Source organism: Symphalangus syndactylus, chromosome 13 (genome assembly GCF_028878055.3).
Source record: "Symphalangus syndactylus isolate Jambi chromosome 13, NHGRI_mSymSyn1-v2.1_pri, whole genome shotgun sequence".
Taxonomy (NCBI): Eukaryota; Metazoa; Chordata; class Mammalia; order Primates; family Hylobatidae; genus Symphalangus; species Symphalangus syndactylus.
The window spans coordinates 28385823-28410196 of NC_072435.2; the positions used below are offsets into that span (position 1 = coordinate 28385823).

The 24374-nt window shown below is 53.7% G+C and overlaps 1 protein-coding gene across 4 annotated transcripts; it reads right to left on the minus strand.

The window, feature by feature from the left end:
* Positions 1-2795: 2795 nt before the first annotated feature.
* Positions 2796-24030, minus strand: MED25 (mediator complex subunit 25). 4 transcript variants are annotated; one of them, XM_063614945.1, is made up of 19 exons: positions 23747-23828; positions 23008-23365; positions 22867-22912; positions 22264-22388; positions 14999-15097; positions 14427-14547; positions 13586-13748; positions 13316-13446; positions 12934-13021; positions 12645-12838; positions 12071-12199; positions 11509-11594; positions 11372-11429; positions 11114-11221; positions 8024-8215; positions 7574-7645; positions 7233-7451; positions 6772-6952; positions 2796-4598 (listed from the first exon to the last, which is right to left on the minus strand). In XM_063614945.1, the coding sequence occupies exons 2-19, from the start codon at positions 23262-23264 to the stop codon at positions 4354-4356; spliced, it is 2514 nt and encodes an 837-aa protein (XP_063471015.1). In that variant the 5' UTR covers positions 23265-23365; positions 23747-23828; the 3' UTR covers positions 2796-4353. The 4 variants fall into 4 exon arrangements, with proteins under 4 accessions (XP_063471015.1, XP_055092730.1, XP_063471016.1 ...); XM_063614946.1 differs by lacking the exon at positions 2796-4598 and adding an exon at positions 6203-6335 and having other exon boundaries at positions 23747-23847; XM_055236755.2 differs by having other exon boundaries at positions 23008-24030.
* Between the last annotated feature and the right edge of the window lie 344 nt (positions 24031-24374).

Sequence of the window (24374 nt, forward strand, 5' to 3'; positions counted from 1 at the left end):
GGCATGAGCCACCACGGCTGGTGGTACTTCCACTTTTTATTCCACACATTTCAGCGCCCTTTCATTTTAGGTAACTGTTCTAGTGTGTGTAACTCAATATATTTTAAAAGTTAAATTTTTTTTTTAAACGCCAAGATGGTGAGAAAATACATGTTAGTGTTTTGTGTACCTTGAATCAAATATATTCTTAACAGCCCTTTTGAGAAAGTGTCCTTTTTCTCATAATCCTTTGGAGGTGGGTACGCATTTTCTTTCACCCCGAACAGGTTTGCAACTATTAATATGTTGGTGTTTTAGCATTTTTGCCTCAACAATCACTTTTTTCCAATTACGTCCTACCACCTGCTCCTTTGCACGAATTTTCATGAATCCCCAGTCTTGCCTCCAGCCATGATGCGTGATTCAAAAGCAAACTGGTCAAAAAGAAAATGTTTCCAACAAGTCACTCACTCAATTATAACCTTTCTGGACACGAGTGATTTTTGTAAGTTAGGATTTTTTTTTTTTTTTTTTTTTTTGAGACAGAGTCTTGCTCTGTCACCCAGACAAGAGTGCGGTGGCACAATCTTGGCTCACTGCAACTTCCACCTCTGGGGTTCAAGCGATTCTTATGCCTCAGCCTCCCAAGTAGCTGGGATTACAGGTGTGCGTAACCACAATTTTTGTATTTTTACTAGAGACAGGCTTTCACCGTGTTGGCCAGGCTAATCTCAAACTCCTGCCCTCAAGTGATCTGCCCGCCTCAGCCTCGCAAAGTGCTGGGATTACAGGCGTGAGCCACCATGCCCAGCCAGGATGCATTTTTTAAATAGAGATGGGGTCTCACCATGTTGGCCAGGCTGGTCCTGAAACCCCAGCCTCAAGCGATTCTCCTACCTCGGCTTCCCAAAGTGCTGGGATCACAGGCGTGAGGTCCAGCTTGGCATGTATTTCTAGAAGCAGTTTTGCCCACATTTTACCTTCTTAGAGTGCATTTCAGCCAAAAGATGACAACAGTGGCTACTAGCAGCTCTCCTGTGTCCAGGACTGAGCTGGGCCAGATCTTGTATTCCTTATGAGAATCCTCTGGGGTAGTCACTATTTGACATATGGGGAAAGTGAGGCTCAGAGATGTGCAGGGACCTGCCCGAGGTCACAGAGGTAATCAGCGCAGAATCTTGGGACTAAACCCTGCTGTTCTAGGGTTTTCACTATTTCTTGCCTTAGGAGAACCTTGTATTCAGAGAAAAACTTTCCCAAAAGATTTGCTCTGTTGGTGTTGGCTGGTTCTAAGGGGCGTGTGAAGTTCTTAGGCCTTATTGTCACCTGACCTATGAAATGGGGAGGTAAGTCCCACGTGTCTAGATCTGGCTTTACTCCTTGGGCCTCCTTATTTTATTTATTTTATTTTTTTTTGAGATGGAGTTTTGCTCTTATTGCCCAGGCCGGGGTATAATGGCGCGATCTCAGCTCACTGCAACCTGTCTCCCAAGTTCAAGTGATTCTCCTGCCTCAGCCTCCTGAGTAGCTGGGATTACAGGCATGTGCCACCATGGCCAGCTAATTTTGTATTTTTAGTAAAGACGGAGTTTCACCATATTGGTCAGGCTAGTCTCCAACTCCCAACCTCAGGTGATCCGCCTGCCTCGGCCTCCCAAAGTGCTGGGATTACAGGCGTGAGCCACCGCGCCCAGCCTGGGCCTCCTTTTCATTCCACACATTTCAGTGGCCTTTCATTTTAGGAAACTGTTCTAGTGTGTGTAACTCAATACATTTTAAAAGTTAATTTTTTTTAAACGCCAAGATGGTGAGAAAATATGTTAGTGTTTTGTGTACCTTGAAACAAACATATTCTTAACACCCCTTTTGAGAAGGTGTCCTTTTTCTCCTAACTCTTCTTTGGACCTGGTGGGTGAGCATTTTCTTTCACCCCTAACAGGTCTGCTACTATTAATAAGCAAGCCCCGCTTCACTCCTGTAAACACGTGTGATTAGGCGACAGTCCCTCTGGTTCCTCTAATTGAGTGTTAAGGTCAAGAGGGCGCCACTGGCATGAGATGGCCAAACTAGCGACTGGAAACCTTTCCTTTTAACCGATTTGTTTCTGATCCAAACCTGCGTTTCCCTTGCCGGGGCACGTGGCCACCCTGGTGGAAACACCGAAGGCTGCTTCCTGCTCCTCTCAGTAGCTTCTGACAGAGTCGATTGCTCCCTCCTCAAAAACACTCAGCTTCCAGAACGCCACACTTGCCTGGTTCTCCTCCTGTCTTCTGGCTCCCTGCCCAACCCTTACGCGTGGCTCTTTCTCAGGGTTCTGTCCTTGTTCTCGAGTCTTCTCCTTCTTCCAGAGGTCGCAAAATGGTGGCCTGGCGGCCTCATTAGACCCACAGGCAGATTTTGTTTGGTCCTCACAGTGTTTTTGTTTTCAATTTGAATGCCATTAGGCGGGGCAAGCACTCTCCAAGTTCGCCACAGTCCCCATCATTCCCTGTTGTCTTACACCCGTCCGCTTCACACATTTTCATCACCTGCCTGGTCCCTGAAGCCATCTGAGTTTTCAAAAACCCCTGCTACACAGGCTGCCTGGGAAATCACCCACTTGCACTTCTTTGCTGTCACCAGTGCCTCCTGCTCCACACTCACATTCCTAAGGATCGCCTAGAGAGCTTGCTCACACGACTCCCAGACCCCCGCCCTCCTACCGCTGGATCCAACAGTTCCAGGGCAGGGATCGGAAACTCACATGCCTACAGGGGCCAGGCGGGTCACATAAATGAGTGAACTAGCCAGGTATAAGAAAAGTCGACGGCCAGAAATATCATCAAATCGGATCTTTACTGAACTATGGTGAATGCATGGAACATAATACAAACATGGATGATACTGGAGTTTATATTTTTAAATTCAAAATTGAAAAAATACAAATTGAAAAATAGAAATATTTAATTATTAAAATTTTCTCTTTCATAATTCTTTTTGCGCCTTTGAGTTGAAGCCAAAAGGCTGGCGTCTTCCCTTCCACACCGAGATGTCAGTGTCAGGCCTCGGGTGGCACGGTGGGGACGGGCAGTTTAGAATTCAGCCTTGAATCCTTCAACTGGAAACGATGTTTAATTTGATTCAGGTTCGTAACGGAAAACAGCTGTTCACAAGCATGGGTACTCTCAAACACGGATATTCAGGACAACTACTGGAGATAGTTGTAGAATCTCACCATCTTCACACAGACTTGTATTTAGGAACCAGCGCCGTATTGCACCGTAGTTCAATTACTATTTATGGTCTGCATTCACACAAGAAACATTTACCAACAAAGGCAAACTGGACAGTGTCTGTTCCTTCTCATGAGTCTGGATTCCGAGAGCCTTTGGGGGAATTTGGTCTTCAACCCCAGGATGTAGGTGAATACAGTCTGGGCCGCCTCTTTCATGTCTGAAAGCTGACTGTAGCATAGGAAAGAGTAAAGGTTTTTTCCCTTGCCGGTGGATTCCCCAGGACCAAGCATACACCATCATACATTCAAGTAGCTGTTTGTGGACATCCTTGCGGAGAAATATTCAGTGTTCAGAACGGTCATAACCTTGACCAGAAGTCTTTGACTAACCTTCTCAGGGGAACCCACTGTGGCTTTTGCCTGATTTAAAATGAACCAAGTTGATTAACTTGAACAGTTCAGATTTCTTCCACAACCAAGTCATACAGCTTCTGTGAAATCTCTCAGGTAAAGTCACCATCAACTCACTCGTGACTGAAGTCCAGGAGCAGAAGTGTTGAGAGCATCGTGGTGTGTTCTGTTCAGTTGCTCAGAACAAGTCAACTCCTGATGATGGATGCAACGATCCGACTTCCGTGTCCTTGCCAAATGCTGTTGCCTTGGATCAAGGTGTCCTGCCAAGTCCCCTGTCATGACGCTGTCTGTAGTTGTGCTTCGGAACTCTGGCCAGTCTATGTGAAACTTTTCTCTCAATATACAAAAAAAATTAGTCCTTTCCCAGTGTTGGGCCTGCCTTGGCACCATGCCACAGACTTCTTCGGTCACATCAAGATTCTTAACACCACAAATAAATAAAGCTAACTGGGTGGTAATAGTTTATGAGCAGCGAAAGAAAAGGCCACAATCAATTTGACTCTTTCAAGCAACTGGACTTGTAAATCCCCCGAGTTATCTCCAACTCACTGTGCAACGCGAATGCCCGTTAGACTTAAATAATGGTCTCGACAGTCATGTGTTTCTGTGCAGGACACATCACTCTGCTCCTTTATAAACTCGCCATCTGCTGTAGCTCTGAATGCCCAGGTCATTCTTCTCACGTGATTCCGGAACGGCGTACCACTGCCGCACCACTTCTGTTAATTCGCTTTTCAAAACAAACCCTATTGACATTTGAGTCCCTTTTTCAGTTCGTTGAGGATGGCGTCTCGAGTCTGTTCTGTGTACTGGTCGTAGCTCTTACTATGCTTTGATTCATAGTGGCGTTTCAGGTTGTATTCTTTCAACACAGACACGATTTGTTTGCATATTAAGCACATAGGCATGCTCTTCACTTCCACAAAGAAATAGGCTCGCTCCCATTTTTCTCGAAACACGCGGCCCTCTCCTTCTCTCTTTCGTTTTGCCGCTTGTGATAGAGACATGGGTACAAGAAAGATTTCACTTTCCTCTGAATGCTACCACAGAACAACCACAGTGCAAACCCCGTGACAAAAGGCAGTGACTCTTCTCTGCCTCACGGGGGAGCCAAGAGGGAGTGGTGGGGACTGTGGCGAACCGGAGAGCACACGCCCCATGGAGAGGGGCAGCTCCAGCCCGTTGTTGCCAGGCAGAAGGGCGGGCCCAGGGGTGCCAATTCTTCTGACTTGTCAAAAGAAGCCAAGACTGCAGATTTTGTGTGTGTGCGTGTGTGTGTGTGTGAATTAACCTGATTTTTACAACTAACTCGTAAGAAAAAAATGCCACATATGCTAACACAGGGAAGGCCAAACAAAACTCATCTGCACCATGGCCCAAAGGCCACCAGATTGCAATCTCTCTCCTGGGGTGGGGCCCATGAATCTGTATGTTAAGCAGCATCCAAAACGATGTGGATGCTGGTAGTCCAGGCATGGACCGCGCTCTCAGCAACACTGTCCAGAGTCCGACAACAGACAACTCCCTCTCCACCTCCAGGAGAGACCACCCTGCGCTCCAAGCCTGTCTGGATCCCCCTGCCCTCGGGATGTCTCTGAGGACATCCTTCAGGTCCCTCACCTTGCCACGTCCCAAACCTGTTCCTTGCTGCGTATTCTGTCCTGGGGACAGACCCACCGTCTTCCCCGTCCACAGCCCTGGAAGGTCAGTCTCTGACGTGGACCCAGGGACTGCCCTCTCTCCATGTGCGATCTTGTCTGCTTCTGTGGCTTGAACTGCCAAACATACACTGTCCCCTAAGGACACGTCCTGAGCTCCCAACATGGCACCTGTCACCTGGACGTCCCTTGGACCACTTGCACTTACTACCAGCTCCTTCTCCCAGGAGCCCCACCACCTACCATCATGTAGGCCTGGCCCTGGGAGCCAACCTCTACCCCAGCCCCCAACACCCCCACCACCCAGCCTAACCCTTCCTGGCCTCCTGTCTGGCCTCATCACGATCTACAGCTGAGAGGGGTCTTTCTGACATCCAGAGCCAGCCTAGGCCCGCCCCACTGCTCAAAGCCTCCTGGTTCTCCTATGTCCCCAGGACAAACCATGGGCTGCTCAGTTTGGAATCCGAGCTCCTCAAACTCTGCACCTGCCCATCTCTCTAGCTCCCTACATGCTCATGCTCCAGAAGCATCCATTAACTTGCTCCTCTCAATGTCCCAGGCTTCCTCCTGCCTTTGAGTATTCAATGTTTCTGTTGTCCTCTGCACCCAGATCACCCCTCACCTCCTTCCCTCCCAGCCTGACGGCTGATTCTCTTTCAAGACTCTGAGGAGCTGGGGCTGGGTCAGATGCCTCTTCCAGGCTCCCATGGTGCCCCTGCCGCCTCCATGAGAGCTTGAGTCCTGAGCGCTGCCTGCCTGTCCCTGCATCTCCCAAGAATCAGGTTGCATCAGACTGCCTGTGACTCACCACGGAGGCCCCAGCGTCATTCACCCATGGCCCCGGGGATGTCTGCTGAAGTGAGAACAAGGACAGAGATGCCCCCTGGGGTTTCCTCCTGCCCAGTCCTGAGGGATGTCAGTGACGGGAGCCGGGGCGTGTGTTAAAAAGGAACTTTATTGGGTGTTGGGGATTCAGATGAGATCCATGAGGATGTCGTCCTCCATGACGCTGGGCTGCAGGCCCGGCTGGGGGACCGGGCCCCGGGGACCCCCGCTCAGCAGCATCTGACCTGAGGGGCAGTGGGGAAGGGACTGCATCTCCCAGTAGGCCCTTGGGCCCAGGAGGGCCCAGAGGCACTAAGTTTTCTAGGCAGCCCTTGGGGGACCCAACAGAAGCACCTTCTGGCCCCATCTAGTTACAAATATGCTGTCCATGAGCCTTTGGGAGCCCTTCTCCAAAACTACTTCTCTGGCCTGAAGACCACATTTCCCAGCAATCCCAGGAGCACACACAGGAGAATCATGGGAAACGCTCTTAACCCACTAGGTCCTTGGACCCATGGGCTGTACTTTCCCGGAACCCTCAGAGCTCCGCAAAGGCCATGGGGGAACCCTCATTCTTGGATCCTATGTCTTTACTTCCCAGGAGCACTTGGTCTCGGTGCTCTAGCCCAGGGGCTGCTGGGACACTCAGTCCAGACCTCTGCCCTCCCCGGGTCCCCTTACCTGGCAGTGGAGCCCGCGGGGGAAGTTGTGCGGGCCAGGACTGGGCAGGTGGTGGATGCAGGAGTGGGGGCCCCAGCTGGGGCTGCCCCAGGCCCTGGTGCGGTGGGGGCAGCAGCGCAGGAGCCCCTGGTGGCTGGAGGTGGTGGAGGGAGGCCTGGGGTGGGGGCACCCCAGTCTGCGGCTGGGAGAACACAGAGAGTGGCTCAGAGGCTCCTGGTAGAGACTCCCCACCTCCCAACACAGACACTGCTCAGAGATCGAATCAGCTAGTGGTGAGGGGAAGTTTCTCTTCCAAGGTGGGGGATGGACGGAGAGGAGGCGGTCTGCCTTCTGCCTAAAGCCCTGGGTGGGTCTCCATTCACACCCACTGACCACAGTCAACCTCCCTCCTCCCAGACAACAGGACCAGAACTGCCAGGGCCAGGATCTGGAACTCTCGCCACCCCACCCCCACATCTCACCGGTGGTGGGTTGAGGAGGAGGCTTCGCAGCTGGGGGTTGGCCCCAGGGTTCTGGGGCCGAAGGATGGGTCCAGGAGGGGGTGGGCCAGAAGCTGCTCCAGGAGGGCCTTGGGGGGCACCTGGCGGGGGCTGGGCAGTACCTTGGGGCTGGGGCTGCCCCGTGGCCCCAGAGGCCCCTACAGTACCCTGAGGCTGGGGCTGCGGTGGGCGGAGCTGGAGCTGGTGGGAAGAGACACAGGGGTGAGGGAGATGGGCAGGGCCTCACGCCCCTCCTGCAGGCACAAAGCGAAGCCTCTGGGGCCTCCCCAACCCAGCCCCGACCCCGCCAGCCCTGTCCTCACCAGATTCTGTGAGGGCCTTGCTTGGTCCTCCAGAATGGGCCCCAGCCCTGGAGGTGCCTGCTGTCCCCCCATCTGCACGGGGAGAGAGGGGCAGGTCAGTAACTGAGGGTGGTGGCATCCTGAATCTGAAGCGGGAGGACCTGTGCCCTGAGGGAAACTAGTAAGGGGATGGGGACATTCTCTTTGGGGGTGAGTGGTCTGGGAGGGATGCAGTACACTCCAAGGTCTCCAGGAGGAAGCTGTGTCAGGGCTTTGATGTGGATGCTGAAAAAGGAGAGAGACTGCAAGAAAATCGGAGTGGGACTTAGCTTGGGGGCGCCACATATTGGGAGAAGGGTGGGCATCTTGGTCCTGGAGACCCCAGGGGGCCATGTAGGGCTTGGGCAACTGAGCTGTGGGGCCCAGGCAGGAGGGGGTTGGAGTGCAGGTTTGGGGACTGCCAACACTCACTCCTCGCTGCTGCTGCTCCAGCTTCTGCTGCTGGACCTGCTTGTGGTTGGTGATGACCTGCCGGATGCCGTTGACGAAGCCGCTCTGGTCGTAGGGGATGAGGCCCATGAAGATCTTCTTCTTGGACGAGTACAGGAGCATGAGCACGCGCACCTCACAGGGTGCCGTGTGGGGGAAGTGCACGCAGCCCGCCTGGGTGGACAACAGCTCTTCAGAACCATTCATGCCCTGAAAGAGGCAGCCCTGACCCCTCCCCATTCCAGAAGGTTCTAGAGGCCCCACAGGCAAGGGGAGGTGAGGTTTCTGCTATAGAAGGTTGAGAACAGGTGTGCTGTGGGTTGCTCCGGAGACAGAAACTGAGGCGCTCAGGGCAAGCTAGGGTTCCGGCTGCCCACTGAGACGGAAGGCAGAGAGAAGGCGCTGGAGCCCAGCTCTTCAACCTTCGGCCACCACCTGCTCCTCATGGGCCCAGTTTCCTTGGGCATAAAATGCCACGGCTGCCTCCTCAAAGGGCTGCTGAGGGTCACAGCCGTGAGAGAGGGGCTTAGATGCACAGCGTGGTACCCACAGGCCTGTGATCAACGGTGGTGTCGGACCCCGGGTATCCAAGAGCTCCTCCAGTCCGATGCTGAGTGTACACCATGGGGAGTGCTCCCACATCACAGGGTCGCTGTGACTATGGGATGTCTGATCCACAGCAAGAGCCCTGCCTGAGGCTCAGCCCACGGAAGCACCCAGGAAACATCACTGGTCATCAGAGGGGTAACACATGGAGCATTCAGGGCAGGGGCTCCTGAGGGAGGCGAGGCTGACCCTGGCCAAGTGAGTTGACTTCTCTGAGCCTCAGTTTCCTGCCTGAGACAGACCCTGCTAGCTGCCTATTCCATATCCAAGTGTCCTCCTCCCCCACATTCCCAATGCTGTCTGGGGCTGTAACATGTCCCAGCCCCAGACAGTCACGGATACCTGCTCCCGGCAGCCTCCCATCAACTAGGGGCTGCCCAGTGGCCTAGGTCCGGACTAGGAGGTGAAAGGAATGCCTGCTCTGGAATCTGAGAAAGTTTCTGCTGTCTTGAAGAAAGGGAAACACACAGCCCCCTTCCCCTCCTTCATGAAAGCACACGGGATGCCTGGAGCCATGAGAGCTACCTTGTGACTATAAAAGAGAGGCCAAGAGAACCACAGGGCCCTGTCCCTGATGTCACAGACCTGTGAAACCAACCCCAATAGCTGGCCCCCTCTAGATGTCCTGTCCTGTGCAAAATATAAATGCCTGCTCCTACAACGCCTGCCCTCTCAGAACCCAGCTGCCACAGTGTGGCCACATGGACAGGCCATGTGCACATGTGCAGACACTGGGATGGCCGGTCCTAGCCAAGCCCCAGCCAACAGCCAGGGCTGTGTGAGGAGCTGTTTTGAACATCCAGCCCAGTCAAGCTTTCAGATGACCAGAGTCTCAGCTGCCATCTGATGGCAACCCCATGAGAGTCCCCAAGCGAGATGGCCCACTAAGCCTAGGTGACCCACAGAATCATAAGAGAGATTTTTTTCTGAGTGCCCCCAATTATCTATTTGTTTGGAAAACTACATGATTTGCAGCCAGAAGTACTCCTAACTCTCAGGAGTGCCTTCTTCACAAGGTTCTGTGAGGATCCCGTGAGGTGATCCCCCCAAAGGTCCTCTTTCCTGCAGGAGTGCCTGGTGCACAGAAGTAACTGATCTGCTCCTTCCCCGAGTTACAAGGTGTGAACTGTGTCTCCCAGAAAGCTATGCTGAGGCTGAGTGCGGTGGCTCACACCGGTAATCCTAGCACTTTGGGAGGCCGAGGCGGGCAGATCACTTGAGGTCAGAAGTTCGAGACCAGCCTGGCCAACATGGTGAAACCCTGTCTCTACTAAAAAATACAGAAATTAGCTGGGCATAGTGGCACATGCCTGTAATCCCAGCTACTTGGGAGGCTGAGGCAGGAGAATCGCTTGAACCCAGGAGACGGAAGTTGCTGTGAGCCGAGACTGCACCACTGCACTCCAGCCTGGCTGACAAGAGTGAAACTCTGTCTCAAAAAACAAAACCAGAAAGCTAAGCTGAAATTCCAGTCCCCAGCACCTGTGAAGGTGACTCTATCTGGAAAGAGGGTCTTTGCAGTTGTAGTAAGATGAGGTCAGGAAAATGGGGCCTAATCCAAAATTACTGATGTCCTTATAAGCACAGGGACACAGAGATACAGAGAGAATGCCATGTGGAGACACACACAGAGGGAAGACAGCCATGGGATAGAGGAAGTCCCTGGAGCGATGCCACCTGAAGCCTGGGGTTACCGGCCGGAAGAGGCAACAAAGAGGCCTTCCCTCGAGCCTCTAGAGACAGCGTGGCCCTGCCGACACCCTGACCTTGGGCTTCTGGCCTCCAGAACTGGGATAGAACACGTTTCTGTTGTTTTAAGCCCCTCTGCTTGTGGTAATGTGTTACCACAGCCACAGGAAACAAACACATCCCATAAAGCCATGCCAGAATCAACAGCTTCCTCCTAACTGATCCTGTCAAATCCAGCTCACATTTTGTTGTTGTTGTTGTTGTTGTTGGTTTTTTTTTTTTTTGAGACGGGGTCTCACGCTGTCGCCCAGGCTGGAGTGCAGCGGTGCAATCTCAGCTCACTGCAAGCTCCGCCTCCCGGGTTCACGCCGTTCTCTTGCATCAGCCTCTCTGAGTAGCTGGGACTACAGGTGCCCGCCACCACGCCCGGCTAATTTTTTGTATTTTTAGTAGAGACGGGGTTTCACCGTGGTCTCGATCTCCTGACCTCGTGATCTGCCCACTTCGGCCTTCCAAAGTGCTGGGATTACAAGCGTGAGCCACCGCACCCGGCTCCAGCTCACATTTTTAATGTGGAATATCCTTCAATCTGGTGCATACGATGATTACAATAAAAGTCACGGCTCTAGAAGAAAGGTGAGGAACCTAAGGGCATGAAGTGCACCCAACCATCAAAAACGGCTTCCGTGGGCCCAGGCACTCTGGGATTCCTGTCAAAGGTCAGCAGAAAGCAGGACAAGAGTCAACACCCCTCGGCCCCCCGTGCCCTGGACTCACGAAGCCGTTGCCCATGATGCGATAGAGGCCTTTGAGAGACTCCAGGTCCTTGTTGGTGAAATGGAACTGGACCATCCTTGAGTTCCGGAACAAAGGGCCCAGGGTGGTCTGCAGGAGACACAGAAGTTGGCTGGCATGTTGGTGTGGGCAAGTGAGGCGGGGACACGAGGCAGGGGGTGGGGGTGAGGCAGGGAACAGGGAAGAGACAGCAGGGTGAGGGCTGCCCGGCAGCAGGGCTGGCCCTCCACCGCCACTCACCAGCAGCTGCTGGGGGATGAGCTGCATGATCAGCTTCTGGGGCCACTGCTCCGTCTTCCTGGGGGGCGATGCCAGGAGAGTTGTGAGGAGGGGGCCGGCCCCAGCCTCCCCGCACCCCGCCCCCGACTGTCACCTACAGGTTCTCGCCATGATTCACGTAGACCTGGCAGGGCAGTGACCGCGTCAGCTTGGTGTTGGCATCTACTGAGGCAGGTTTGGGTTTCTGAGGGGGAAAAAAGAGCATGTCACAGTAAAAAGGGCCATAAGCCTCGGTCCCCTTGAGCCCTCATGTCCTACCCTGATAGCCCCAAAGCTCAGGATGTTCCCCAGTTTAAGTTCCATGAGCCCCAGGCCCCTCCTCCAGACCAGCAAGCCTTCAATTCCTCAAATGTTACGGCTACGCGCCCGGCTCCTAAATCCCACCATCCACTGTGCCCCAGATGCTACATCGCCTGGGCCCTTCTCTGGGCCCCAAATCCTAGGCTTTTCTGGGTTCTTTGCATGGGGACTCTCCTCTGTACCGCAAGTCCCACTGCTGCATGGGGCTCCTGGCCTGGCCCCGCATCCCACGGGTCCAGCGCAACGAATGCCCCCAAACCCAGCACTGCAAACCCCATGCATCTGGCCCCATTAGTCCTACATGCCCAGCCCCACGGCCCCAGGAGTCCCAAGTGCCCAGTGGACCCTCAGGCCCCTCACCTCCTGCCACTCGAGGACCCCGCTCCAGGCCAGAAGCTTATTGGAGACTGACTGCTGCCCACCGAGGGCTGGGGCTCCCAGCTGGGCTGGGGAGGGGCCGCTCACCCCTCCTGGGGCCACAGTGCCTGCCTGCCAGAGGGGAGGAAGGAGGGCCATGAGAATGGGGAAGGACGGGGGCCTCTGGGGGCCATCCTGTGAGGGCAAACCAGGAAGGAGGAAAGGCCCCTTCTTCTGCTCCTCCATCCCCAGAACAGCACTTGGCCAGCCCCAGGACCCCAAATGCTTGGACCTTGCAGGATTCTAGGACTCGTAAGCTGTGCGATGCCTTGGACTCCCAGACCCAGGGATTCCTTGGGTTTCTCAGAACAGCCCTGACCCACCCGGAGCCATGAGCCTCCCCATTCTTTCCCCAGACTCTCATCTCAGGCATCTGCAGCACACACACCACGAGCCCCCAAGGCCCCAGAACCACCAGACCCACATCCCCCTGGAAGGCAAATGACTCATCCTCTAACTGTCCTAGCTGTGGACAGCAGGAGGAAGGAGCAGGGGCAGGAGGCGTGCAGGCACCTACCATGGACGGTGCCCCGGGCTGTGCTGGGGGAGCCAGGCCGGAGCCAGGGGCCACGGTGGAGACCAGACTGGGCTGGGAAGCAGGTGGTGGCTTGGGGGCGCCAGGGGGTCCTGGGGGTAGTTGGGGAGCTGGGGCCTGGCTGAAGGGGGGACCCACTCCAGGAGCAGTTTGTTGGAGAGGGGTGATGGGCGAGACTGTGGGAGAGACCAAGGGAAGAAGTGGGGAACAAGTGTGTGGAGAGAGGCCTGCCTGGCCCCCGCCCGCCCTTCATCCTCGCCCCAGGACTCACAGCGAGGGCCCAGCCCAGCCTTCTGGTTCTTGGCGGCCTCCACTGCATTCTGTGCGGCCACCTGAGCTGCACTCAGGTTCCCGGGAACCTGTGAGTAGAAGGGAAGAAGGTAAGGGACTGGTGAGGACCATGGCCCCCCAGTCCTGGTATCCTACGAGGTCACACCATCCATGGTCCCACAAGGCACCAGCTGGGATAGCTTAGGAGCTCACACACCCATCATACAGCAGATGAGCTCCCACGGCCCCAGGAGCCCCACCTTCCCGATGTCCCATGGGACGCCCATCATCCCACAGGCTCCAACATGCAACTAGATTTCTCCCCAGGGGCCAGGGCTCCAGCAAGTCCCCAGAAGCATGTCCCTTCCTGGAAATATCCATACCTGGTACTGCGGGGGGACGGGGGGCAGAGACTGCTGGGGGGCTGCTGAGAGAGTGGCACCTGAGGGTGCGGCGGGAGGCAGGGGGACTGGCTGCTTTGACTGGAGGGGGCCTGGGGCTGAGCCACCCCCAACTGAGAGCAGGAGGGATGGCCAACCCCAGAGAGAAGGGATTCAAGATGGAGAGAGAGGAGAGAAATCCAAAATCCAAGTCAGAGGGAGCTGGGGAAACATGCCGAGCCCCCATCCCCGTGCACGGTGCCCAGGCCTCACCAGGCAGCACGAGCCCCCGAACCAGCACCATGTGCCTTGGGTCCTGGCTCACATCTGTCGGAGCCTGCAGAGGCTCCAGCAAGGCCGAGGGGGCTGCCTTCTCAAACAGAAGCCGAAGCGCAGGCAGCTTCCGGGGAGACACGATGGAGAAGTGGATCCCCCGCTGTAGGAGAGGGGCCGAGCAGTCATGACGGGCCCCCTCCATAGGGGTGTAGGGGCCAGCCCCCAACCTACCACAGCTGCTGTGTGGCTAGGTGGCACCAGCCCTACAACCACAATTCCCATTGGGCTTTGAGGCAGGAGACCCTGAAACCGGGTATCACCTGCCCCGGGAGACTCTGGGTTCTAGTTTTGTCAGTAAGGCTAAGCAGGCCAGGTGTGGAGGCTCACGTCTGTAATCCCAGACGTGGGATTTGTGAGACCGAGTCAGGCAGATCACGTGAGGCCAGGAGTTTGAGAGTAGCCTGGCCAACATGGTGAAACCTCATCTCTACTAAAGATACAAAAATTAGCTGGGCGCGGTGGCGGGCGTCTATAATCCCAGCTACTCGGGAGGCTGAAACACGAGAATTGCTTGAACCCAGGAGGCAGAGGCTGCAGTGGGCCAAGATCACACCACTGCACTCCAGCCTGGGCAACAGAGCCAGACTCTGTTTCAAAAAAAGAGAATAAGCAAAGCTGGTTACCAGTCTGTGACTATTCTGTGACTATTCTGTGACTGAGTCCAGGCCCCCAGTGCCTCCCCGCTCAGACCCAGGAGTCCAGGCCCTCAGTGCCTCCTGCCTCAGACCCAAGACTCCGGGCCCCCAGACCCTCCTCCCTCAGACCCAGGAGTCCTCACCTCCCCAATCTGCTGCACGAGATTCTCAGTTGTGCATCCAGAGTACGTGGTGCTCTCAACAGCAGGCAACAGGTATGGGGGTGAGTTGCAGATGAGAAGGCAGACCCGGTGCGTCTGGCCACTACCAGGAATGAGAGAAGACATGGAGTCAGCAGCAACGGGGGGGCCCTGAGAAGGAACCCAGACCCAGCACAAGCGGAGGCGCACATATTCCGCCTTATATGGAATCAGAAGCAACGCCCCTACTTTACAGCTGAGAACACTGAGGCTCCAAGAGGTTCTGGGATGTGCTCTACGTCACCCAGCAGGCAGGGCAGGCAGGAGTGACACCCAGAGTCGGCACTGCTTCCTGATGGGGATGCTGAGACCGGCCACTGCCCAGGTCTCCCCCACGGACAAACCTGCAGCCTCCTGGCTCAGCGTGCTTGGCGACACAGAGCCCGGCTCAGCGTGCTTGGGGACACAGAGCCCATGCCCTACAGTGTGAGGCTGGAGGTAGAGCCACTCGACAGGCAAAGTGGTTCCGGGCCAGGCAGAGAGACTGACCCGGCCTGGGTGGAGGGGGCACTCACATCTGCTCACGCATCTTCTTGAAGTCATCAAACAGCTGCAAGGCTGTGCTGAGTCCTTCCGCGATGAGGCTGCAGCTCTCACCACCCCCGCCCATGAACCTGCAGGGGCAGAGCGGTCAGTCCCCAGGGTTGCCATCATCCCTATCCCCAGGCTATGCTTGAAGAGCCTGCTCCCATGGTGTCCCCCACTCTATCCTGGGCTATGCACCTTGGGATGACGGGGACACCGCTGAGTTCCCTACCCAATCCCTGGTGCTAGCACAGCGCCAGTCCCAGACAGGACAGGGGACATTTGTTGTCTGTGTTTTTTTTTTTTCTTTTTTTGAGACGGAGTCTCGCTCTGTCGCCCAGGCTGGAGTGCAGTGGCACGATCTCAGCTCACTGCAAGCTCCCCCTCCCAGGTTTACACCATTCTCCTGCCTCAGCCTCCCAAGGAGCTGGGACTACAGGTACCTACCACCACGCCCGGCCAAATTTTTTGTATTTTTAGTAGAGACGGGATTTCACTGTGTTAGCCAGGATGGTCTCGATCTCCTGACCTCGTGATCCTCCTCCCTCGGCCTCCCAAAGTGCTGGGATTATAGGCATGAGCCACCGCGCCCGGCCAAAAATTTTTTTTTTTTTTTTGAGATGGAGTTTCGCTCTTGTTGCCCAGGCTGGAGTGCAATGGCACAATCTCAGCTCACCACTACCTTCGACTTCTGGGTTCAAGTGATTCTCTTGCCTCAGCCTCCCCAGTAGCTGGGATTACAGGCATGCGGCACCACGCCCAGCTAATTTTGTATTTTTAGTAGAGACAGGGTTTCTCCATGTTGGTCAGGCTGGTCTCTAACTCCCGACCTCAGGTGATCCACCTGCCTCAGCCTCCCAAAGTGCTGGAATTACAGGCATGACCCTGTAAAACATTTTGGAAGTGACTGAGTGCAATAGCTTATGCCTGTAATCCCAGCACTTTGGGAGGCCGAGGTGGGCGGATCACTTGAGGTCAGGAGTTCAAGACCAACCTGTCCAAAGTGAAACCCTATCTCTCCTAAAAATACAAAAATCAGCCAGACATGGTGGTGGGTACGTGTAATCCCAGCTACTCGGGAGGCTGAGGCAGGAAAATCACTTGAACCTCAGGTGCAGAGGTTGTAGTGAGCCGAGATCACGCCACTGCACTCCAGCCTGGGAGAGAGAGAGAGAGACTCCGTCTCAAAACAAAACAAAACAAAACAAACAAAGAAAAAACCCTTATGAGGAAAAGTGTCATAAACTAGCCAGTTTGAGATGCTAAAACTTGCGTTTCTCTTATTGAACACTAAGTACAAGTCATCTGCTACAAGCTCAAACGGCAACATGTAATAAACATTTTGTCAAAGAAATGTGAAAAACTTGAACAGAAGAAGCATTATGGCTGGCTGCAAAATATGGCTAAAATATCAAGTTTATGATAAACCTAAATTCCAAATAAACCCCTTGATACAGCAGACACAAAATAAAAAAAAAAAGTCCCCTAGGTGACACAAGTGGGCTCTGACTTGGTGTTCCCAAGTCCTCTTACTCCCATTTGTTCTACCCAGTATCATTCCCCCAGGCTCTCTGCTGCCCGCTTTCATGGGCTAACAGGTGCCTGGAGCCCCAGGAGGTCAAAACGAGTGAATGTTAACAGCATCCAGCCATGACTGAGGGCTCCCTGCCCACAGCCTGTCACCCAGGCAAACTAGCTCCATGAGGGCCAGGACCTTGCCTGTGTCATGCACACTAACTCCTTGGTGCCCAGGACAGTTTGTTCCACAAACATTTGCTGAATTAATGAGTGAATATATGAACGAACAACTGAGTTGTCATAATGTTATGGGAAAGAAACTGGGTCTATTTTCCTTCCACCTCTTTTTTTTTTTTTTTCCCGAGACAGGGTCTGGCTCTTTCACCCAGGCTGGAGTGCGGTGGCGCGATCTCGGCGTACTGCAACCTCCGCCTCCCAGTCTCAGTTGATCCTCCTACCTCAGCCTCCTGAGTAGCTGGGACTATAGGTGTGCACCACCATGCCTGGCTAATTTTTTCTATTTATTTGTTGTTTTTGTATTCTATACTAATTCATTTATTCAGCCAGTCTCCTGAAACCCCGTGGGAGCCAAGCCCCAGCTGGAAGCAAATGGCAGAAGCACCCAGGGACCTGGACATTCCCAGTCCGGAGGTGTGGGGCTGTGACAGGTCATGAAGGCAGAGGAGGAAGCATCTGGCTGCAAGAATCGGAAAGGTTTCCCAGTGTATAAGACACCTGAGCTGGGTCTGGAAGGCTATGCAGTGTCTTCCAGGGTAGTTAGTATAAAGTGCATTCTGGACATTCATTCTACAGAATTTACCCGAGGCCTCCTGTGTACCAGGCCCTGTGCTGGCTGCCAGGGACTTGAGGAGCATCAGACTTGGACCTGGGCCTCAAGAAGTCTCCATTTAACATCACTCAAGACTGTCTTACCAGTCTCTCCCAGTGGTCTTAACTGGAATACATTTTGCGCCCCCTTCCCAGAGGATATTTTATAACGCCTGGAGACATTTTTGGTTGTCACACCTTTGGGAGGGGGCTACCGGCATCTAGTGAGTAGAGGCCAAGGATGCTGTTAAACATCCTACAATACCCAGGACAGCCCCCACTACAAGGAATGACTGTGTCCACAGTGTCACTAGGGCCAAGGATGAGAAACCCTGCTCTGTGTTACCTACGAATTCCAGCTACCACAAAGGGGAAGCTTCTGTGTCACCTTTTCACTATATGTCGTGCACCCAGCACTTGCGCACACATCCTGGAACAAAGCAGATACTCAACAAACACCTGCTGCAGAAGCGTACAGAGGTAACGGCAGCTACGAACAGGTGTTGCTTAATGAACCTTGACTGCAGACTAGGCCCTAAGCGAAACACAGCACACAACTTAGCTCCTGTGACCTTCTAACAACATGGAGATACACACTACCATTATCCATTTGCAAACCAGGAAAGTGAGGCACAAAGTCCTAGGAAACACTTACATAGCACTTAATACATGCCAGGCACTGTATTAAATAATCATCAACTAACTTAATTCTCCAAACATCCCCATGAGGTTGTGGTACCCAGCCCCAAATACAGCACCCAGCAATCCAGCCTCTTGCTATTTACACCCCGTGTAGTCTCCTCCTACACTGAACGGGATAGGCTTATACTCCACACCAAATGCAATATGGCAGTAGACTTGGCACCACAGCTCAGGCCTGTAATTCCAGCACTCCAGCACTTAGGGAGGTCAAGGCAGGAGGGTCGCCTGAGGCCAGGAGTTCAAGACCAGTCTGAGCAACACAGCAAGACCTCATCTCTACAAGAATTAAAATAAAGAAATCAGCCATGCATGGTGGTGCCCACCTGCAGTCCTAGGTATCCAGGAGGCTGAGGTGGGAGGATCACTTGAGCCCGAGAGGTTGAGGCTGCAGCAAGCTATGATCCCACCACTGCACTCCAGCCTGGGCAACAGAGCAAGACCCTGTCTCAGGTTAAAAAAAAGAATGTAGGCCGGGCACGGTGGCTCACGCCTGTAATCCCAGCACTCTGGGAGGCCGAAGCGGGTGGATCACGAAGTCGGGAGATCGAGAACATCCTGGCTAACACGGTGAAACCCCGTCTCTACTAAAAATACAAAAAATTAGCTGGGCATGGTGGTGGGCACCCGTAGTCCCAGCTACTCAGGAGGCTGAGGCAGGAAAATGGCGTTAACCCGGGAGGCGGAGCTTGCAGTGAGCCGAGATCGCGCCACTGCACTTCAGCACTTCAGCCTGGGTGACAGAGCGAGACTCCGTCTCAAAAAAAAAAAAAAAAAAAAAAAAAGAATGTAACAGAAATAATGACGTGTAACTTCCAAGACTTGATTACAAAGAGCCTAGTGGGGCCTCTGGGTGCAGCAGCTCATGCGTCTAATCCCAGCACTTAGGGACGTTGAAGTGGAGGATCACTTGAGACCAGGAGTTCAAAACCAGCCTGGGCAACATTGCAGGACCTTGTCTCTCCAAAAACACAATTTTTTTTTGAGACAGGGTCTCACTCAGTCACCCAAGCTGGCACGCAGTGGTGCGATCTCTCCACTCCTGGGTTGAAGTGATTCTCCTGCCTCAGCCTCCTGAGTAGCTAGGATTACAGGCACGTGCCACCACACCTGGCTAATTTTTGTATGGTTTTTTTTGTTTTTTGAGATGGAGTCTTGCTCTGTCGCCCAGGCTGGAGTGCAGTGGTGCGATCTTGGCTCACTGCAAGCTCCGCCTGGGTTCACGCCATTCTCCTGCCTCAGCCTCCCGAGTAGCTGGGACTACAGGTGCCTGCCACCGCGCCCGGTTAATTTTTTGTATTTTTAGCAGAGACGGGGTTTCACCGTGTTAGCCAGGATGGTCTCGATCTCCTGACCTCATGATCCACCCGCCTCGGCCTCCCAAAGTGGTGGGATTACAGGCGTGAGCCACCACACCTGCCCAATTTTTGTATTTTCAGTAGAGATGGGGTTTCACCATGTTGGCCAGGCTGGTCTCGAACTCCTGACCTCAGGTGATCCGCCCGCCTTGGCCTCCCAAAGTGCTGGGATTACAGGCATGAGCCACCGTGCCCGGCCACTACAAAATTTTTTTTTTTTTTTTTTTTTTTTTTTTGAGACAGAGTTTCACTCTTTTTGACCAGGCTGGAGTGCAATGGCGTGATCTCGGCTCACTGCAACCTCCACCTCCCAGGTTCAAGGAATTCTCCTGCCTCAGCCTCTCAAGTAGCTGGGATTACAGGCATGCGCCACCATGCCCGGCTAAGGCCTGTAATCTCAGCACTCCAGCACTTAGGGAGGTCAAGGCAGGACGATTGCTTGTATTTTTAGTAGAGACGGGGTTTCACCACGTTGGACAGGCTGGTCTCGAACTCCTGACCTCAGGTGATCCACCCGCCCCGGCCTCCCAAAGTGCTGGGATTACAAGCATGAGTCACCACGCCCGACCTACAAGAATGTGTTTAAGAAATCAGCCAGGTGTGCTGGCATTTGGCTACCGTCCCTGCTACTCCAGCTACTCGGGAAGCTGAGGTGGGAGGATCACTTGAGCTTGAGCCCAGGAGGTCGAGGCTGCAGTGAGCCGTGACTAAGCCACTGCACTCCAGCCTGGGTGACAGAGTGAGACCCTTCCTCAAAAAGAAAAGAAGCCTGGGGCTTCCTCTTTGCTCTCTCTATTGGGACCCTCAATCTGAGGAATGCCAGTTGCCATGTTAGACAGTCAAGCAGCCCTGTGGAGAGGTCTTGTGGCCAATAGCCACAGATTCGCCACCTTGGGAGCGGATTCCCCACCACCAGTCCAACTCCTGGATGGCTGCAATCCTGCCGACCTCCTGACTATTGCCTTGTGAGACCCTCAGCCCAACCATCCAGCCAAGCCACTCTTGTGTCCTTGATTCACAGAAACTGCGTTAGATAATAAATGTTTGCGGTATGAAGCCACTGTTTGGTGGTAATCTGTTATGCAGCTAAGAATAAGTAATACAATGAAATACTAATACAAGTACTATCCACATCCCCACTTCAGAGTTGAGATACTAGGCACAGACGGGACACGGACTCCCAGTCTGAGAGTTAGTTCTGTGCTGGAACAGCCAGGATTTAACCCTAGTCTGCCTGACTCGAGTCTACAATATCAACTATCAAAATCCGATCTAGCGCCAGGCGTGGTGGTGAGGCAGGAAATTAAAGAAAAATAAAATTAAAAAGAAAGAGAAATAAGTTTTACTGTATTAGGCTGACTTGTCCGAGAGGCAGCAACGGGCACAGCCCAGACCCAGGAAAAGTCTTGATAATATTATCTAAAGTGCTCTTGGAGACTCTCCCAGCACTCCCTCAGCATAGGGAGAAGAAAAAACAAATTTTCCTTTGTTTTATGGAATGAGTTTATAGATTCCTGTTCTCTGTAACTCAAGACTTCAAGTATTCTGTTTTATCTAAGAAGTACAGCGAAGGTCATGAGAAGCCTGAGCTGCCTGGGCACCATAATGACGGTTATGGGATAAGCCCGTGCCTAGGCTAACCTAGATAACGGACATCTGGGTTGCATACCAATGGTTATGTGCAATCCTGAGTTATAAACCTGTTACAACAATTTGATTAACTGTTTTTGTCCTGTATCCCTGCTGTCACGCCACTGTAAGCTTGCTTCAAGCTAGCCCACCCGCTTTTGTGAATTGTGTATTAAAGTCAAGTGCTGTCTTTGTTCTGGGCCCTCTTTGGACGTGAGTCGGCTTGGGCCTGAGTGCACTCAATGAAAGATTCTCCTGCTTTAACCCGAGGGCTCTCTCCTGTCATCCTGAATCCCGCAACAGTGGTTCATCCCTATAATCCCAGCACTTTGGGAGGCTGAGGCAGGCAGATCACATGAGGTCAGGAGTTTGAGACCAGCCTGGCCAACATAGTGAAACTGTCTCTACTAAAAATACAAAAAAAAAAAAAAAAATTAGCTGGGCATAGTGGCATGTGCCTGTAATCCCAGCTACTTGGGAGGCTGAGGCAGGAGAATCGCTTGAACCCGGGAGGTACAGGTTGCAGTGAGCCAAGACTGTGCCACTGCACTCCAGCCTGGGAGACACAGCAAGACTCTGTTTCAGAAAAAAAAAAAAAAAAAAAATCTGACCCAAGCCACAGAGGGATCTATCCTGGCTCTGACCCATCCCCCTGCACTGAGGCTACAATGTACTCATCTGGAAAAGGAGGACAGGGGTAGATGGAAAAAGAGAGGACAGAAAGGGGATAATCACACAGGGAGTACAAGGTGGCTGCTGAAGCTCAGCCAGGCCTCCCTGAATGGGAAGTTTTTCCTACTTCTAAACTGGATGGCAACATTGCTGAGCACACAGAAGCCACCACAAAAGTGACTTCTGACAAAAACACAATCACTCTCAAAGTCCTTTCAATCGTTTAATGTATGGGATGTTTCCTGCAGCTCAAACCCAAGCCATCACTCATTCACAGCCCCTCGCAGGGACCCCAACCACCCCAAGCCATCACTTATTCACAGCCCCTCACGGGAACCCCAACCACCCCAAGCCATCCCTCATGCACGGCCCCTTACAGGGACCCCAACCACCCAAGCCATCACTCATTCACGGCCCCTCACAGGGACCCCAACCACCCCAAGCCATCCCTCATGCAAGGCCCCTTACAGGGACCCCAACCACCCAAGCCATCACTCATTCACGGCCCCTCACAGGGCCCCCCAACCCACCCCAAGTGGGGGAAAGCTCACTTAATGCCATCGAGCCAGGTGACAAACTCATAGGCGCTGCTGGTGGGAGCGTGACATTGTACGTAGGACTCGGGAGCGCAGTCCACTGTGTTGAACACCACGAGGCTGTACTGGGTCCCCCCATACTGGGAGGGGAGGACAAAAAAACTTTTAATCTGGGACCTCAATTCCCTTTTCCCTCAGAGAAGGAATCAGGGCTCCCAGCTTCCTGTTCCTCCAGAACCAGGAACTCTTCAGCTTCCTCCTTCCTCAGACCCAGGAATCTCGGCCCCAGCCCCTCCTCCCTCAGACCCAGGAGTCCAGGCCTCAGCACCTCCACGCTCGGACCCAGCAGTCCAGACGCCCAGTCCCTCCTCCCTTAGACCCAGGAGTCCAGGCCCCAGCGCCTCCACGCTCAGACCCTGGAGTCCAGGTCCCCAGTCCCTCCTCCCTTAGACACAGGAGTCCAGGCCCCAGCGCCTCCACGCTCAGACCCAGGAGTCCAGGTCCCCAGTCCCTCCTCCCTTAGACCCAGGAGTCCAGGCCCCAGCGCCTCCACGCTCAGACCCAGGAGTCCAGGTCCCCAGTCCCTCCTCCCTTAGACCCAGGAGTCCCAAGACTCACGTCTCCCCCGAAGTCCGTCTCAGCAGGAGGACCACCATTAAAATACCTGTGAGGGTAGGAAGTGAAAGGTCGGAGTCAGGCAAGAAACTGTGCGAAACTGAAGTGGGAGGGCGGGCTTAGAGTCGCGGAAACAGCACTCACTCGATGGCCGGGAGCAGGTAGTGCTTGCGGAGCCCCTCGAAGTAGGGTCCCAGGTTGGCTGTACCCTCAATCACAAACACCACGTCGGCCACCGGGCCCCCGGGGCGGGCCGGGCCCTCGGACCCGGGGACCATACCCCGTGCGGTACCCGCCACCGCCACTGCCGCCGCAGCCGACACCGCGGAATGAGCTGAAATGCGCCTGCGCCGCGCGCGCTCCCGCGCCGGGCGATTTAGGGCCGCTGGGAATGCGGCCATGTTTGTGCGGGGCACGCGCTGAGGCTTCGTTCTAGCTCCATCCTCCTTCGCCTCCACCGCGTGGAAGACTCAGAAAGGGCATAGTTAGCCCTTCTAGGGGCCTGATGGGTTAGACGGAATTATTGTCAGGATTGTCAAGAGCTAAATAAATTGAAAGCGGCTGTCAGCCGCCATCTTTGAGCGGGGCGTCCGGGTCCGCCTCTTGTCTCAAAGGGAAGTACAGGAGACCTGGTTGCTATGCAACGCGTACGCTGCCCTTGTTTTCGTTTTCCTGTTTGTTTGTTTTTTCGAAACGGGAGTCTCGCCGTGTCGCCCAGGCTGGAGTGCAGTGGCGCGATCTCGGCTCACTACAGCCTCCGCTTCCCGGGTTCAAGCGATTCTCCTGCCTCAGCCTCCCGAGTAGCTGGGATTACAGGTGCCCGCCACCACGCCCCGCTAAAATGGTTTCACCATGTGGACCAGGCTGTTCTCGAACTCCTGACCTCAAGTGATTCGCCCGCCTTGGCTTCCCAAAGTGCTGAGATTACAGGCGTGAGCCACCGCGCCGGGCCCGCTGCCCTTGTTTTCTAACCGTTAGATTAAGTTTCTGGTTCTGTTCTTTCGGGCGTGGGGACTAGAGGATGGACGCGAGAAGGATCCAATCACATCGGCGGAAACGAGGTTACTAGGCAACGCTTTAAGGTCGTCCTCAACTTGGAAAGGAGGGCAGTTGTTTTCCCTCTGAAAAGAAGCCGAACACCAAACCAACTGCGGGTTGCTAAGCAACACCTGAGCGTTGTTTTCTGGGAGAGGAGCCAGAAACTGGCTTAGAACATAAATACATTCCAGGTGGATTAAAAATGTAAGTGCAACAAATGAAACCCGAAAACTATCTGAAGGAAAAAAATATTAATGACTGCCATGGAGTTTCTTAGCACTACAGCAAAGTCAGAAAACGTAGTCTTTATTAATTTTTCCCAAAAGATTGTATAAACCAAGTTGAAAAATATACGACCAACTGGGAAAATCTTTCTAGAGTGTTGACAGAAATGTGCTACGCAAATAAATCTTACTGATGAATAACAATATAGAAAAATAGAAACACTTCATTACTATTATCTTTTTAATTTT

What these genes read in the sequence shown, in the direction of transcription:
- MED25 (XM_055236755.2), bottom strand. Translation starts at nt 23,264, where the DNA reads ATGGCCGCATTCCCAGCGGCCCTAAATCGCCCGGCGCGGGAGCGCGCG. An exon ending in ACCTGGCTCGATGGCATTAA is followed by an intron (nt 15,098 to 22,263) that starts GTGAGCTTTCCC and finishes CTGCCCCTGCAG; the next exon opens with GTTCATGGGCGGGGGTGGTG. An exon ending in CCCGCGGGCTCCACTGCCAG is followed by an intron (nt 4,599 to 6,771) that starts GTAAGGGGACCC and finishes CTCTATCACAAG; the next exon opens with CGGCAAAACGAAAGAGAGAA.